At 43.3% G+C, this 15,333-nt stretch overlaps 1 protein-coding gene and 1 non-coding gene across 4 annotated transcripts in view; both read right to left on the minus strand.

Annotated features, from left to right (window-relative positions):
• Positions 1 to 262: 262 nt before the first annotated feature.
• Positions 263 to 15,333, minus strand: part of Arfgef2 (ARF guanine nucleotide exchange factor 2) — an 88,253-nt gene continuing 73,182 nt past the window's right edge. For all 3 annotated transcript variants that reach the window (XM_026390929.2, XM_026390930.2, XM_026390927.2), the window contains exons 32-39: positions 15,113 to 15,251; positions 14,949 to 15,003; positions 13,394 to 13,508; positions 11,380 to 11,510; positions 8,274 to 8,442; positions 6,774 to 6,912; positions 4,919 to 5,036; positions 263 to 3,815 (exon numbers count right to left, since the gene is read on the minus strand). In XM_026390929.2, coding sequence (XP_026246714.1) covers positions 3,639 to 3,815; positions 4,919 to 5,036; positions 6,774 to 6,912; positions 8,274 to 8,442; positions 11,380 to 11,510; positions 13,394 to 13,508; positions 14,949 to 15,003; positions 15,113 to 15,251 — 1,043 coding nt within the window. In that variant the 3' untranslated portion in view covers positions 263 to 3,638. The remainder of the gene's footprint in view (positions 3,816 to 4,918; positions 5,037 to 6,773; positions 6,913 to 8,273; positions 8,443 to 11,379; positions 11,511 to 13,393; positions 13,509 to 14,948; positions 15,004 to 15,112; positions 15,252 to 15,333) is intronic.
• LOC113184349 (U6 spliceosomal RNA) lies at positions 14,779 to 14,885 on the minus strand. The gene has a single exon (XR_003300985.1). It is a non-coding gene; the product is annotated as a U6 spliceosomal RNA (small nuclear RNA).

Raw genomic sequence — 15,333 nt, forward strand, 5'->3', positions numbered from 1 at the left:
AACTAAGAAAATGGATTCAAGCCATGACGGGGTTTTCTACCTTTTTTTAAAAATGAAAATTAAGACCCACAATTAATATTCTCCCATTAATAATTACATTTGTTAAACACACAGGCCAAATTTTACCTCCACCTGAAAACTACAAGCTTGTATCTCGCATGAGGTCATACTCAGGCTAATCCGAAACTGTGGTTTGGTGTATATTTTTAATCACTACATTAAAAACAGGTTTACTTTTTAAAACTTTATTGATTTACCACCTGATCAAAGCATGGGATATTTTAACAGTATTATACATAATATTTTTACATAGAAAACTTTACATAGCATTTCATATTATATAATTCTGCTTTATTCTTTCAAAAATGTATACATCCACTGGGCAAGGAATGCTTTTCATTAAATTACCAATATTAAATGCACTTAATCATTGTGTATAGATTAACCAAAGTAGCTATTAACTAACTTTTAGGCATTTTAAGGAGGTAAAACATACATTTTGCACATAAAGAAATATTTGATGTAAATATGCAGATAATTTTTTAAAAAAATTAGAATACTGAGAAAACTACACCTTTGATGAGTGTCATTTTTTTTGAGAGCAAGGATTTCCAGATATATTCATTCTTTTAAAATAATTCAGTTTTGGTTTCTTTGTTTTCCAAACTGCAAAGCTGTTGGTAGCAGAACTCCAGGGTTTCGTGTGAGTTCAAGCTGTGTCTACCTTAACAAAGGTACTAAAACAGAATTCAGAAGGAACCAGCTTCTATTGAAACCAATACCCGTTTGCATCGTAACAACAAACGTCTGGATTCGAGGGCCATACTTGCATTTATTAGCAGATCACTGAAATAACTATAAAGACTAAACGTAGAGCCATAATCACCACAGAATAACAAAAAAGGTTTGTTTTTTTTTATTTGTTTGTTTTTGCATTTTGTACAAAAGTTACCTGTCAGAGGAAAATGTTGTTTCCAGATAATATTATACAATTTTTATAATGTATGTTCTTTGGTTGTACATGAAGAGTACAAGGAAAAGGTATACTTGACACTAAAGGTGCATATTAGAAATAAAATTTACCATCCACCGTTTGTCGTTAAGATGCCAAAGCTGGTGATTTCCCTAACAGACAATGAAGAAAAACAAAATTGCTCAAGCAGCGGTATTATAACAAAAACTTTTCTCTAGAGACCCAGCACAAATAACCAACACTTAATAAAGCATTCTGAGAAAGAAATAAGGCCTTGGAAATGCTTTGCTCTCCTCCATGACTTTTTAAATACTAAATAGCATCCTGGCCGATGCTGCTGACTGCACACGCCCTTTTCACTAGTGTTTGCGTGGCCCAAGCCACATTCACCACGAGAGGACAGACTTATTCACAGAAAGGAACTTAGGCTGAATGGCTTGTTACTGGAGGTAAGGGATGTCCTCTGTTTGTCATTGTCCAGTGACAAGAAAAATTACCCTGAATGGTTTTACATCTAGTCTTTGAAAGGTCCATTGCTGGTACAATTTAAAGGATTCGTTCTGAAAATTAATTTTTTTTCTTGTGGTGCTGGGGATTGAACCCAGGGCCTTGTGCACGCAAGGCAAGCACTCTAACAAGTGAGCTGTATCCCCAGCCCCCAAATCTTTTAAATTAAAAGAAATGTAAGCCTAAACGTTTCAGCAAGTCATAAAACACAATGACATATTTCCTAACCTGTGAGAGGCAAAAGTTAAAAGAGAAGGCAGGAGGACCTGGAGAAATTCTGACAAACAAAATGCCACCTGAGAGCCTCAGAAGGAAAGGAAAGCCACCTGTCAGGGTGGAGCTGTGGGCAGGACACAGTGACGAGCAAACACAAAGGTTCCCCCTACACCTCAGCACAAACGTCAGTGGGGACAAGTGACTTGCGGAGGTTGTGACGAGCAACACGGCCTGGCGCAGGTTTCCAAGTGCAGCATCAAGGTGCAGCAGATCCCAGGACCAGTCAGCCACGCTGCTCACGCCTCCCCGCACAGGCAAACCTCCCACAGTCCCTCCCTGCTCCACTGCTCAGCTCCTCCTACCTACGGACGAAAATAAGGTGAAAACCTAAGCCTGCTTTTGTTCTTTGGTAGAGAAATCAAAACACTTTTTGGGAAAGAAAAAAGTAGGTAAGAGTGCTGCCGGCCAAAGTCAGGACATTTCTCAAGGCTGCTAAAAACAACAAGAAACTTAAGAAATCGGTCTCTCAGTAATAAGCAAAAGCACCAGAAATCCTTCTCTAGAAAGAAAAGCTATCTGAGTTTACAGATAAGATTCCCAAACAACTAACTTCTAAGGCACCAGAGTTGACATCGACACACCCCGATTTTCAGGACTAGAGTGCAGGTGGAAGCCTGAATGTCCCTGGCCACGCTGGAGACCCTTCTGCACTCCGAGCTGCCCAGGCTGAGAGTGAGCAGAGTTCTCTTCTCACCTCGCAGCGCTGCCCCTGCCACGGAGCTGCTCGACCCCCTCGCCATGCTGCACAGAGGAGCCGGAAGCTCTCCTCGCAGAGGCATGCAAGAGCAGCTGGCACCAGGCGCCTGCCGCCTGCTGCCACTGTCCCAGTTCACCTGTGCTGGCCCCAGCTGCTCTGGTCCCACCGAGATGTCAGCTGAGGAAGCTCATGGCAGCAACCCTTCTCATGCACTGCTATTGTCCCTCTGTCTCAAGGTCCCTCTGATGAGGACCGTGCAAGGCAGCAACACGAACCATCAGTACACTCACTCTCCTGAGGTAAAAATAAAAGGTTTACTCAAAGATAAATGAACTCTGGGTCAATTACTACTTCATGTGTGTGTGAGATGGACAATGTATTCTGGAAACTTTAACTAAACACCCATCCACAAATACTTACACCAAGGAAGGTCAACCATTTCATTAAATTGTTCACTTTTTCCCTAAAGACTTTTTCTCCCCACGTTACTAAAACAGAGAGCCACGAGGCACGACATTTTTTTTAACCTTGCAAGCTCTTAATTCTAAATAAACTCTGCCTTCAATCAAATCTTCAATAATATCTCTTTGTAAAATACTTTAAAAAATCACTCAGACACAAAACAAAACATAAAAACAACCCTCCTCTCCTACCTTTCCCCAGACTAAGCTAACGATAGCTGACTGGCACTGACAAGAGCACTCAGACTTATCTGACACACTCAAACGACAACAAAGAACCCAGCGTATTTTAGGTGGCTGTTAGCCATTACAAGAAATTTTATTAACATACTCTCTAATAGTCACGAACCTATACAGCTATGTTCAGTATTTTCAAGGAGAGTGACTTCCTCTGACAAAACATTGACAGCCAGTCATGGGACTTGGCTAGGAAATAATGGCATTTGCAGTGACAGATTTGACAGTTTGATCAGTAAAATGGAATGACCCACGAAACAGAATCCCCACCAACTGTGCTACCTGGGTATACAACAACTTAATGAAATGCCACAAGCCTTAGTTGGGGACTTCGATAGGGCCAGCAGAGAGGCCATCCTTATCCAGGCCATCTGAGACCCAAGACGGCAGCTCCTTGTTTCTGTGTGACTCTTCACAAGCTGTGCCAGTCAGAGGTGGCTTGACGGATGTTCTGCAGAGCTGCAGCAGTGGCCTGCAGGGGTCAGGGCTACCACACTGGTGACAGTGTCGGTGCTACCTGCGATGGCTCTTCCGGGATCCATATTTTATACACGACACCTATCCGTAGGAAGAACTTTCGCAGAACTGCCCGGAGCTCAGGGATCAGGTCAAACTGCATGATCTCACACAAGTAGGGATAGTACATTGAAGCATGTGCTTTGAACTTGAGGTGGGAGAGAAGAGAGGAAATTAGACATAGGGCCTTTTTCTTTTTTTGCACCAAAGATGTAAAAGTCCTCTAATAACACTAATGTAATGATCACTGTTATCATTAGTTTGTGGAACTGGGGATTGGATCCAGGGAAGCTCTGCTCTACCACTGAGTGCATTATTAAATTTCAACCATTGGGTATCCTTTTTTGGTACCAGGAATTGAACCCAGGGGCACTCAACCACTCACACCCCAGCCCTTTTTCGTATTTTATTTGGAGACAGGTCTCACTGAGTTGCTTAGGGCCTCAGTAAGTTGCTGAGGCTGCCTTGAAGCCATAATCCTCCTGCCTCAGCCTCCTGAGCCACTGGGATTACAGGCTGCCCCACCATGCCTGGCTTTTTATTTTAATTTGAGACAGAGCCTCACTAAATTGCCCCAGCTGGTCTCAAACCTGTGATCCTCCTATCTCAACCTCCCAAACTGCTGGGATTACAGGTTGCACCACCATGTCTCACTTATAATTAACTTCTTTTAATTATATTAGGATAGTTTTGCTACCAAAAGTCAACAGCCCTGTCGTTTTGTAAAGCAGGTTCCTAGGTTTAAACCAAGATCTCACAATCTGAACCCTCTTCCTGCACTGAGAATCACTGTGCTGTTCCCAACAACCACACATGTGACTTGAACCTTAGCCTTTCTAAACTGGGGTTCTTCCAGAGAAAAAGCCCTTCTGTCTGAAGGCATCAATGGTTTGTAATGAGTTAATTTCCCCTCAGTGCATCTAGAATGGTGTTGGTTATGTAGCCATTACTGGGAGAATTCAGAAAACAGCAACTTCAATTCGGAATGAAAAGCCACCCAGCCAGGTACAGTGGTGCACACCCATAACCCCAGACGCTTGGGAGACTGAGGCAGGAGGATGGCAAGTTTGAGGCCAGCAGCAGCAACTCAGTGAGACCCTTCTCAAAACAAAAAGGGCTGTGGATGAGGCTCAGTAGTAAAGTGGCCCTAGGTTCAATCCCCAGTACCACACAAAACAAACAAACAAAAACCCCAAAGCCTCCCAAACTTCCCATCCTAGAGGAGCTACAGAGTTCCCTTGTTCACTGTACCTTTTCGTCATTTATTTTGAGGGTCTTGGTTAGAAGTAACAACAGGAGGCTTGTCCAGGCCTCCCGATGGCTTTCAGAATTCACCGTGATGAAATAGGCCAGCGCTTCGCTGCACACACTGGAGTGAGAAAGGAGAGCCGCACACCTGGTTAGCATCTCTCGGCTGGGAGGACCCCCCAGTGCCTGCAATGAGTGTTCCCTGAGCACCCACTCTGGCTGTGCCCTCAGGGGCAAATCACTGAGTCCTAGTTTCTTCAGCTGCAAACTGGGAGAAAGTGACTGTACCAAACCTAAGGGGTTGCTGCAGGGATGAACAGATACCTGTCAAGAAACAGCTCAGCTCTGGCTGGCACCCGGCAAGGGCTGGGATCCGGCAATGCTTGTAGCACAATAAGCACAAGAACTGATTATTCTTAGTTTATTACATGATTGTCTTTCCTCTCAAAGCACATATAGTTGTTTTTTTTGTTTGTTTGTTTGTTTGTTTTTTAGCATGTTAGAGGTAGAAAACCCCGTCATGGCTTGAATCCACTTTATTAGTTAGTTTGACCAGTGTTTTGTGTCCACGAGAACAGACCCCCTCTTTTTTTTTTTTTAATGAAAATTAAGACCCTTTATCTCCTTTAGGGAAACTTTTATGAGCCTATACAGGTAATTCTCTTTTGGATTTGATTTAAGAAATGAACCAATAGTGTTTTCTTTAATTAATTCTTTTTTCAGCAATAGCTTATTAGTTGGTACTCTCATTGTAAGACAATTGGGAAATGCATAAAGTTAGACAGGAGCAAAAAATTATAAAACAGAAAAAAAGTTCTGTCATTCTAAGGGTTACATGACAATATTTTGGCATACTTCTGTTTGTTTGTTTTTCCCTTGGGTCTTGTGCTAGGGATCGAACCTAGGGCCTCATGCATGCTGGGCAAGTGCTCTACCACTGAGCTCCTTCCCTAGTCCTGAGAAATTTCACTTTTACTGGCTATAAGTATCCCATCAGAGGTTATACTGTAATTTAGTTATTCATTCCATTGTTTAAATTTTTTTCCTAAATTACACCTACAGTAAGTATTCTCTGTGGGAATCCTGGTTCATATTTCTAAAATAAAGAGATTATATAATAATAGAACTACTGAATCAAGGAGAGTAAACATTTTAGGGCTCTTGGTATATAATCCCGCTGCTTTTCAGAAAGATCATGTCACTGTGCATGGGACTGTGGGCATCACCGACCCTGCGGTTCCAGTGCTTCACGTCATCATTTTTAAATCTTAAAGAGGCAAAATGAGGCTGCGAGCCAGGGGGTGTCTGGCAGTGGAGTGTGCTTTGCATGCACAAGGCCTTGGGTTCAAAGAGGCGCAGACATCATCATTTTGCTGATGGACAGGAAGTGGGTTGCAAAACTGTACTTTTCTGTCTGGGCTTTTTTCTCTGGGGTGCCACTGTCTCCCCACAGGTGCATATCTACATTGAACGACTAGGCATCTCCTGGTATCCATGTGACTCATTTTTCTTGGAAAGGAGGAATGATGGGATGTGGGCTGACAACAACTCTAAAGAGGACCTAGTCCCAAGAGGGCACTGACCTGGCCAAGGCTAAAGGGCTCCAGCCAGAGTCGGGAACTCATTCCCGCCTGCAGACTCAGGCTGCAGAGCTTCTTGTTGCTCATGATTCTGTGCCTGAGGGAGGTCTGTGAGTGAAACAGGGGAGGCCCTGACCTCTCTTCAGGACACCAACAGAAGGACAGAGTGTGGGAACACCAGCCTATAGGTATCTTTCCCCTGCTCTTCAATTCACAGTGCTGTGTCATGTGTTCTGTACATGACAGATACAAATGCAATGGGAAACCAATCTTCTTACGTTAAAAGTCGCTGCTGTATTTCACCCCAGGAATCCCTTCGGTTCTCATCGACATACATCCGAAACAGGATCCTCAGACAACAGGCCAGGCTGCTGGTTTCTTGTTTGAGAAGGTTAGGTTTTGACTTGCCCTTAAAACCTAGAGATCAGACAGTCATATAAGCAGTGCAAACAAAAGGCAATGCTGAGAATCCTGTGAGCGCCGGTCAGCTATTCCCTTTAGGAAATACCACGGCCTCAGTGTAGCTCACGTGTGATCTTGGATGAAAGCAGTCACGACTCTCCAGAAGTCGTCCTCTGTAGGAATACCCTGCCTTGCTTGTTTGATGGTAAAACCATTGGCTACTTCTTCAAGTGTAATAGCTTGGAAGAACTCTAGCGTTTTTCTAAGTTGCAAGATCCACGCCCCTGCCCCCGCCCCACTAAAGCACATATAAGAAGAGTTTTCTAGGGCAGGGGCTGTGGCTCAGAGAAAGAGTGCTCGCATAGCATGTGTGAGGCACTGGGTTCGATCCTCAGCACCACATAAATGTAAAATAAAGGCATTGTGTCTACCCACAACTAAAAGACAAAAATGTTTAAAAAACCCCCCAAAACAGTTTTCTAAACAAAGTAGTACCAATCTGCCAAAGAGACATGTGCACACCAGTCTTAAAAGCAAAACCTCATTACAGACTAAGACATAAAACACCTGGATATTTTAGAATGACACTCCTTAATTGTGGATTAAAATAGGCATTTGGGGAAATTTTAAGTAATGGTAATATTACAAAAAAAAGTGTCACTTTTGTGCAAATAATGAGACTATTCAAAAAAATGAGAATCTCATGGGGGGGGTGGGGCAGTGGGTTTAATATATATATTTAGGGGCTGGGGCTTGGTGGTAGTGCACTTGCCTGGCATGTGTGAGGTACTGAGTTCGATTCTCAGCACCACATATAAATATATAAATAAAATAAAGGTCTATCAACAAATTATATATATATATATATATTTTACCCTGGGATTTATGCGTTTATTTTTGGAGGCAAGATTTAGAGAGAAACTCTAAAGCCTCAGAAAACTGTATGAATATTGTTTCTTAAGACACCACACTTTTCATATCATAACTATTTAAAAAAATTTTTTTTGTTGTTGTAGATGGACAGAATGCCTTTATTTTATTTGTTTATTTTTATGTGGTGCTGAGGATCAAACCCAGTACCTAATGCATGCTAGGCAAGTGCTCTGCCACTGAGCTACAGCCCCAGCCCATGTCATAATTAACTTTTAATGTAAAATTTATGACCACCAAGAGCAATTAAATTCTCCAACTTTCATTTTGTTTTTCCATCAAATACTTCCTGAGAATCTATCATGTGCCAGGCAGTGTTTTGGTACTGGGATGAAATCTACCCAATATCAAACATAAAAATATCTAAATTATTTGAGCTACATTTAAAATACCAGAAGTATCTGGAAGGCGTTAATGTTTTAGTTTGGTAACCAGCGTGGCCTCACCTGCTCGCCACAAGACAGTCCGCTGCTCATAGTTGGAGTTGAAGGCCTTTGAGAATGAATGGGACTCCTGCAAGCAGTCCAAGAGCTTGAAGAGGTGCTGGGAAGACATATACTTGTACATGCCCTGATCCTCCGTGGCGATGTGGATATCTGCATCCAGTGTGTCTTGCTGAAGAGAGATGACAGAAGAACTCAGTGAAGTCATGCAGTGGTTCTGGACACAGTGAGAGTGGACAAAGGCAGTCGGACTGTCCAAAGGTGATCTTCTTGCAAGATGCCCTCTAGTCCTCAATGCCCCAACCATTTCCATCTGAGCTTGCTCACAGGTAGGCGAAGGCATGTCCTGTGCTACTGAGTGATGGATGGGTGACTGGCTCGCCAATTTTTTGGTTTTGTCAGTACTGCCTTTATTGAATGACCAGCAGTGTTGTGTCTGTATAGATATTTCACTACAGTGTATTTTTTCATTGCATGAAGAAAGTGAAAAATAAGAAAATCAAAGTGTAATAAATATACAAAAAGGCTTGCGTTTCAAAGCACAGTAACCAAAAGATAGAAACTGGTAAGCAAATCCAAGGGACATCCTGACCTTCAGTCAGATGATATATAACCAGTAAGCTCGATGACTGTATTTTTCAACTGTGAAAGAAAAAAACTATAAAACGTGGATGAAATGCTCAAAAATTTTATTGAACATGTTGCCTAAAATCTGAGACATAATTAGGGTGTTTTTTTTTTTATAATTTCTTGATATTTCTAGAAACAAACCCATCTTTCTTATAAGCCAGGAGTCACAAAAATGGACTGTGTAATACTTCCCAAATTGATCTGTTAAGTTCAATGTAATCCTTATCAAGATCCCAGATGATTCCATTTCAGACACTGACAAGCTGATTCTAAAATTCATATGAAAGTGCAAGTGACCCAGCATAGCCCAAACAATCTTGAAAAAGACCACCACCACATGAGAGCTCATATTCCCCAACCTGCAAACTCACTTGGAAGCAACAGCAATCAGGACAGTACGGTACTGGCATACAGACAGAGGTGCACCCACAGAACAGATGGAGAGGCCAGGAGCAAAACCTTACAGTTTATAGATCAAGTGGTTTCTAACCCAAGTGCCAAGAAAATTCACTGGGGAAAGAACAGACATTTCAATAAATGGTGTTGAGACAACTGAACGTCACAGATGAAGAAAGCTGGATCCCTGCCATGATTAGCAAGGATGAGCTAAACGCATCAGAGATCTAAAAGAGCCAAAGTTGTAAAAGTGTAGAACACAGCCTCAAGTGTGACTCTGATTAGGCAATGCTTTCTTAGAACTGACACCAAAGCACAAGGGACTAAAGAAAAATAGATAAGGTGAAAGACTTTTGTGCTTCAAAGGACACCAGAAATTGAAAAGACAACACATGAAATGGGAGAAAGTAGTTGCAAATCACACACCTGACAAGGGACTATTATGTTAACATATATAAAAGCTTAAAATCAACAGGAGGTAAGTTTAAAAATGAGCAAAGGATTTGAGTAGACATTCAAAGATACAGAGATGACCAGTAACCACATAAGTTGCCCGACATCATTAGTCATTAGGGCAATGCCAATCATCCACAATGAGACACCATTCTACATGCACCAGGACGGCTCTGGTCATAATTTTTTTTTTTTTTTAAAAGAGAGAGAGAGAGAGAGAGAGAGAGAGAGAGAATTTTTAATATTTATTTTTTAGTTCTCGGCGGACACAACATCTTTGTTGGTATGTGGTGCTGAGGATCGAACCCGGGCCGCACGCATGCCAGGCGAGCGTGCTACCGCTTGAGCCACACCCCCAGCCCCTGGTCATAACTTTAAAAGGGCGACAACCACCACCGAGAGGATGTGGAAAAACAGACCCTCACACACTGCTGGCGGTGATGTAAACGGTGTGGTTGCCGGCACAGCAAACTGGCAATTTCTCAAAAAGGCAAAGAACATGGCCAGACACCTGCACTCAGGATATACCTAAGAACACGTGTCCTACGAGAACTTGTGCACAGTGCTCGTGACGGTACCATTTGCAACAACCACAGTGGAATCCACCCAGAGGTCTATTAACTGATGAGTCGATGAGCAAAAGGTGGCACAGACACGGAGGGTTGGCTGCCCAGCCAGACATAAAAGAATGAGGTGCTGATACGTGGACACTGTGTAACGTGAATGAGCCCAGAAACACTCTGCCAAGTAGGAAGCCAGACGCAGATTGTATGGTTCCGAAAGTCCAGAAGAGGCAAATCCATTGAGACAGAAAGCAGCCAAGCAGGGGCTGGAAGGAGAGGGACTGGCCAGGACTGCTGGTGTGCACAGCATCTCTCCTTACAGAGATCAAAATATCCTCAAATCAGACAGTGGCAACGTCTGTACAGCTTGTAAATACGCAAAAAACATGGGATTGCACACCTAAAAAAGGGCCGACCTGGGTGTGGAGGGCCTGTGGTACAGCAGCTGCCCCCTCCTCTGTGGCAACAGGGCAGACCGGGAGGTGGCTGCTGCTCTGCCTGGTCTAGGAACTTGGGTTGCCCACCGTCTCCACCCTGCCCACCTCCCCAGTCACAGGGTCTACTGCCCCTGAGGACGTTAAGGTATAATGTCCCATGGCATGGGGTTACTGTCCAACTTCTGGACTCTCCTCCTGTTTCAAGAGTCCCTTCTACAGAGAAAGCTGCATATACAAAACAGAAACACACTTTCTGAAGGAAAAACTGGGATCTTTATGTACAAATCTTCCCTCTCAATTATTTATGGTGAAACTGTATACCAAAGGTACAGAATAATGACAAGTAACACTTTCCTGTAAGCCCCTAAGTAGGGGTGGCAACTAGGCAGAGGTATGCTGGTAAATAGGCTTTAGGGGCATGAAAAAAGAAGTGTTTGCTGGTATCTGTGGTGTCAATAAGTTCCATCGTGGCCAATTTCAAGCGACCAATAGGATATTTTTGAAGGTAGGCCTGGAAAGAGATGAGGGGTATGGGGGTGGGAGGGCTGATGGATAGCCAGCCAGGCTGCTCCAGCACGCCACTGCCCCTGAGCAACCCGAGGGACAGTGTGCCCAGGGCCGTGGTGTTACCTGGGCAGCGACCATGTGCTCGGCGTCCTCCTTCTTGCTGGTGGCAGGGTAGAACACAATGTTGTCAATGGTCTGAATCAGTTCCAGCTGGACCACACACTTGATGAGGAGACTGGCAAACAGCTTCTGATCTACATCAGATGGTGAAGAGTGATAAAGACCCAGCCCAAACCACACGAGCAGTCAGAGCGGCAGTCCCACCATGTGCCTGGCACAATGCTTGAGGCGGTGGCCAGCAATGAATGAAGTGGACAAACCCCCAGCTCTGACTGACAGGTAAGATTTAAGGTGAAAAAGAGCATCAAATAATACTGTGAGGGAGAGGCGGTAGGAAGCAGCAGGGCCAGGCTGCAAGTTTAAATAAGCAGAAGTTTCAATAGCTTCAAATCTCCCTCTAAGACGTGGTCCCTGAGCAAAGACCTGAAGAAGAGGAGGGAATTAGCTCTGCAGGCTGTGTGTCCTCCAGCAAGTTTCTATCACCCGGGGCCACCCTACGAGCAGCTCTGGATTGTGCCCTGATCACATGGTTTCAGGTCCCTGCAGTGACTCGCCTCTTTTGAGGACAAAACCTCAGCTCTGCACAGGTATGGGGACAGCTCTTCTGAGTTTTTACTTTCTGGATCACTTTCTGTCCAACTAGAAGCAGGAGCAGCTTTTTCTGCACTTTCTATTTATTTTTTTGGTGGGGGGAGGTGGTTTCCAGGGTTTGAACTCATGGGCCCTTGACCGCTGAGCCACACCCCCAGCCCTATTTTGTTTTTATTTAGAGACAGGGTCTCACTGAGTTGCTTAGGGCCTTGCTGCTGCTGAGGCTGGCTTTGAACTCACGATCCCCCTGAGCTGCTGGGATTACGGTGTGCGTGGCTGCACTTTCTACTTCTGTATACTTCACAACTTTCACCACCTGGAGTGATTAGCAACCTTGACTAGTCAATAATTCTCCATTCTGAATCTCCCCTGTTCAAATCAGCAGTGCAGTCTCTGCCTACTGACTAGACTCTGACCACCCATCTTTGCGTTCTCGATTGCCTGGGGATCAAGGGTATCCTATGTAGAGACCTTCCCAAGTGTTGGCTGACTTGACTACAGTAAAAGCAGCGGTTCCTTCTGACTTACTGTTATAGAATCAGAATATGGGAAAAGTTAAAAGTTTACGTGAAAGAAAACAAGATGGCTAAGCTGTCTTCAAGTTTTTGACAGTGATTTTGAAATTACTTAAACATAACAATTCTCCTTGCAGAATGTTTTAACTTCTGAGAGGCTGGGGATGTAGCTCAGTGGTACAGTGCTTGCCTAGCATGTACAAGGCCCTAGTTCAATCTCTAATAGTGTAAAAGAAAATAACAACACAAAAAAAAGTGGGTATTTTTTTTTTTTTTTGGTATTGGCTATTGAACTCAGGGGCGCTTTACCTCTGAGCTACATCCTCAACCCTTTTTTCTTTTGAAATGGGGTCTCACGAAGTTGCTGAGGATCTCATTAAATTGTGAGGCTGGCTTTGAACCTGTGATCCTCCTGCCTTAGCCTCCCAAATTGCTGGGATTACAGGTGAGTGCCACTGTGCCTAGCTTAAGAGAAAAATGTTTTAACTTTATTTATGTGTGTGTGTGTGTGTGTGTGTGTGTGTGTGTGTATACAAATGCCCATTCCCTGCACAGGAGGTGGGGCTTGAGTCTCAGTCCCGCCCCCCAACACGTGCAGGCATCTTGCTGCATTGACAATGGCTGTCCTGTGAAAAGACAGGCCCACCTGGCTCCACCCAAAAACTCACCACTTCATCTGGAGCTGACCATGAGACAGGCCATCCACCATTGGACCCCGGAGGGGACTGCTATGAAGCAGTTCCTAAGTGACAGTACTGCCATCCCAACATGGTGCCTTTTAAATGGTTTTCCAAGGTGAAGGCCCAACGGGGAAAGAGGTTTACCCTGTTTAAATTTCTGAATCACACAAACGTGTTAGCTGCTTAAAATAAAGAACAAATGAAAACAAACCAACATGGGAAGGGCCTTACTTGCGTATGGTCTGCCCTTCCAGCTGTCGTCAGTCGGGTTGGAGAGCTGGCTCTGGCCTCGCTCTGAGGCATTTTTGTCTATGCTGCTTAAAGACTGGCGGTCCAGGTCCACGTCCTACAGGTAAACCAGAGAAAAGCACCGGGTTCACTTCTCTTCCTACCTGGGCAGATGTGAGTTTCTGACACTGGAGGCCTGGCCTGAATTTCAGTGCCTTCTGGACAAATGAATTATGCTGCGTGTTTCACCCAGACTCCTCAAGGCTGCCGGGAGTGGGGACTCAACTGTGCCCCCTGCCACTGAAGTTTCACGTTTTCCTGTTCTAATTCAGGACACTTCGCTACACACTGTGACGTAACAACGAGTGGGACAATTTTCCAATATGCTCAAATTCAAAATTTAGTGAACACTAGCTAGGTTTTGTTCTGTGTTGTGTTTTGACAGCAGAAAAGAATTTAAAAAACAGAAAATGTTAAAATAGTATGCTTCACTTTTAAGTCATTGCATCCTAAATGCCTTTTAAAATCTATGGTTTTACAGTTATCTGGGAATAAAAGTTAATAAGTCAATTTTTTAAAAAAAAATTTAATTATCTATTTTAGTTGTTGATGGACCATTATTCTTTATTTATATGCAGTGCTGAGAATCGAATCCAGTGCCTCACACAATCAAGGCAAGCGCTCTACCACTGTGTCACAACCCCAGCCCCGTTATTTTTACCCCCCACAACTGCCCAGTAAAGCAAAATATCCTGTCTTTGTGGTCTCACACAAAAAGCAAGAACTACTATTTTCTTTGGTGGCAAGAAAAGCACTATTACTTTAGAAGGGCAATAAGCAAGGCTAGTCACACCAAGGAGCTATTTACTCATTTATTTACTTATTTAAATATTTATTTTGCAGTTATAGATGGACACAATACCTTTATTTTATTTTATTTTTTTACAAGGTGCTCAGGATCGAACCCAGGGCCTCGCACGTGCTAGGTGAGCACTCTACCACTGAGCCACAATCCAGCCCCAAGTTGCTATCTGTAACAGTGAAACATAAGAACTTACCCAGAGTCCATCTTTTTACGGAAAATCAAGGAATTATGACAACATGCAGCCATTGAAAAGACTATTCTTGAAGAACATAGAAAAATGCTCCCAATGTTATTAATGTTGTGTGCCTAGTGATCCTTTGCAATTGTGTGTGGGTCTATTAGGTGTGCATAGTGCACAGACACCCAAAGATAAAACCACAAATGTAAGTTGTGCTTTTTTCAGTGTTGGGCCTTCTATATACTAGGCAAGTGCTCTACCAGTAAGCGCAACCTCAGCCCTAACCTGTACTCTTTGTTGGGTTAGAAAACTTATTTTTTAAAACACTTTCCTCTTCTTCATTTATGAAATACGGAACACTTTATGAATTTGCATATAACCCTTGCATGGGGCCATACTAATCTTCACTGTATCATTCCAACTTTTAGTATATGTGTTGCCAGGGTGAGCACTACTTTCCTATTTTTTTAAGAAATAAGAAGAAGGAAAAGATACCAACAACAACAAAATCCTACCAAATGTTTTTCTGATGTGTCTTCCTCCATTCCTGCAGGTTTCCATGTCAGCAAACTGAAGGGAATGGAAGAGATGGAAAATGGTCAACCTCAAAGGCAACGAGGAGCTTTACGACACCAACTGAGTATGTGAAATAAAGTGCAGCAACTGCATCAACACTTACACATGTGGGATGGTGGTTTTGAAAATATCCAACATACAGGTGCATGTTTCATCCCAGACGTCAGGACTGAATTTTTCCCCATTGGAAATTACTAAGTTTTCTAAGCAATTCGTACCTGATCGAGCCAACTGTTCATTATCTACAAAATAAACATTATCTGTCAATACAGTTGAACTGCAGTTTGGATGCCAACCAGGTCCCAGATGCTTTTTATAGTGAAG

The sequence above is a fragment of the Urocitellus parryii genome, chromosome 6 (assembly GCF_045843805.1).
Source record: "Urocitellus parryii isolate mUroPar1 chromosome 6, mUroPar1.hap1, whole genome shotgun sequence".
Classification (NCBI taxonomy): Eukaryota; Metazoa; Chordata; class Mammalia; order Rodentia; family Sciuridae; genus Urocitellus; species Urocitellus parryii.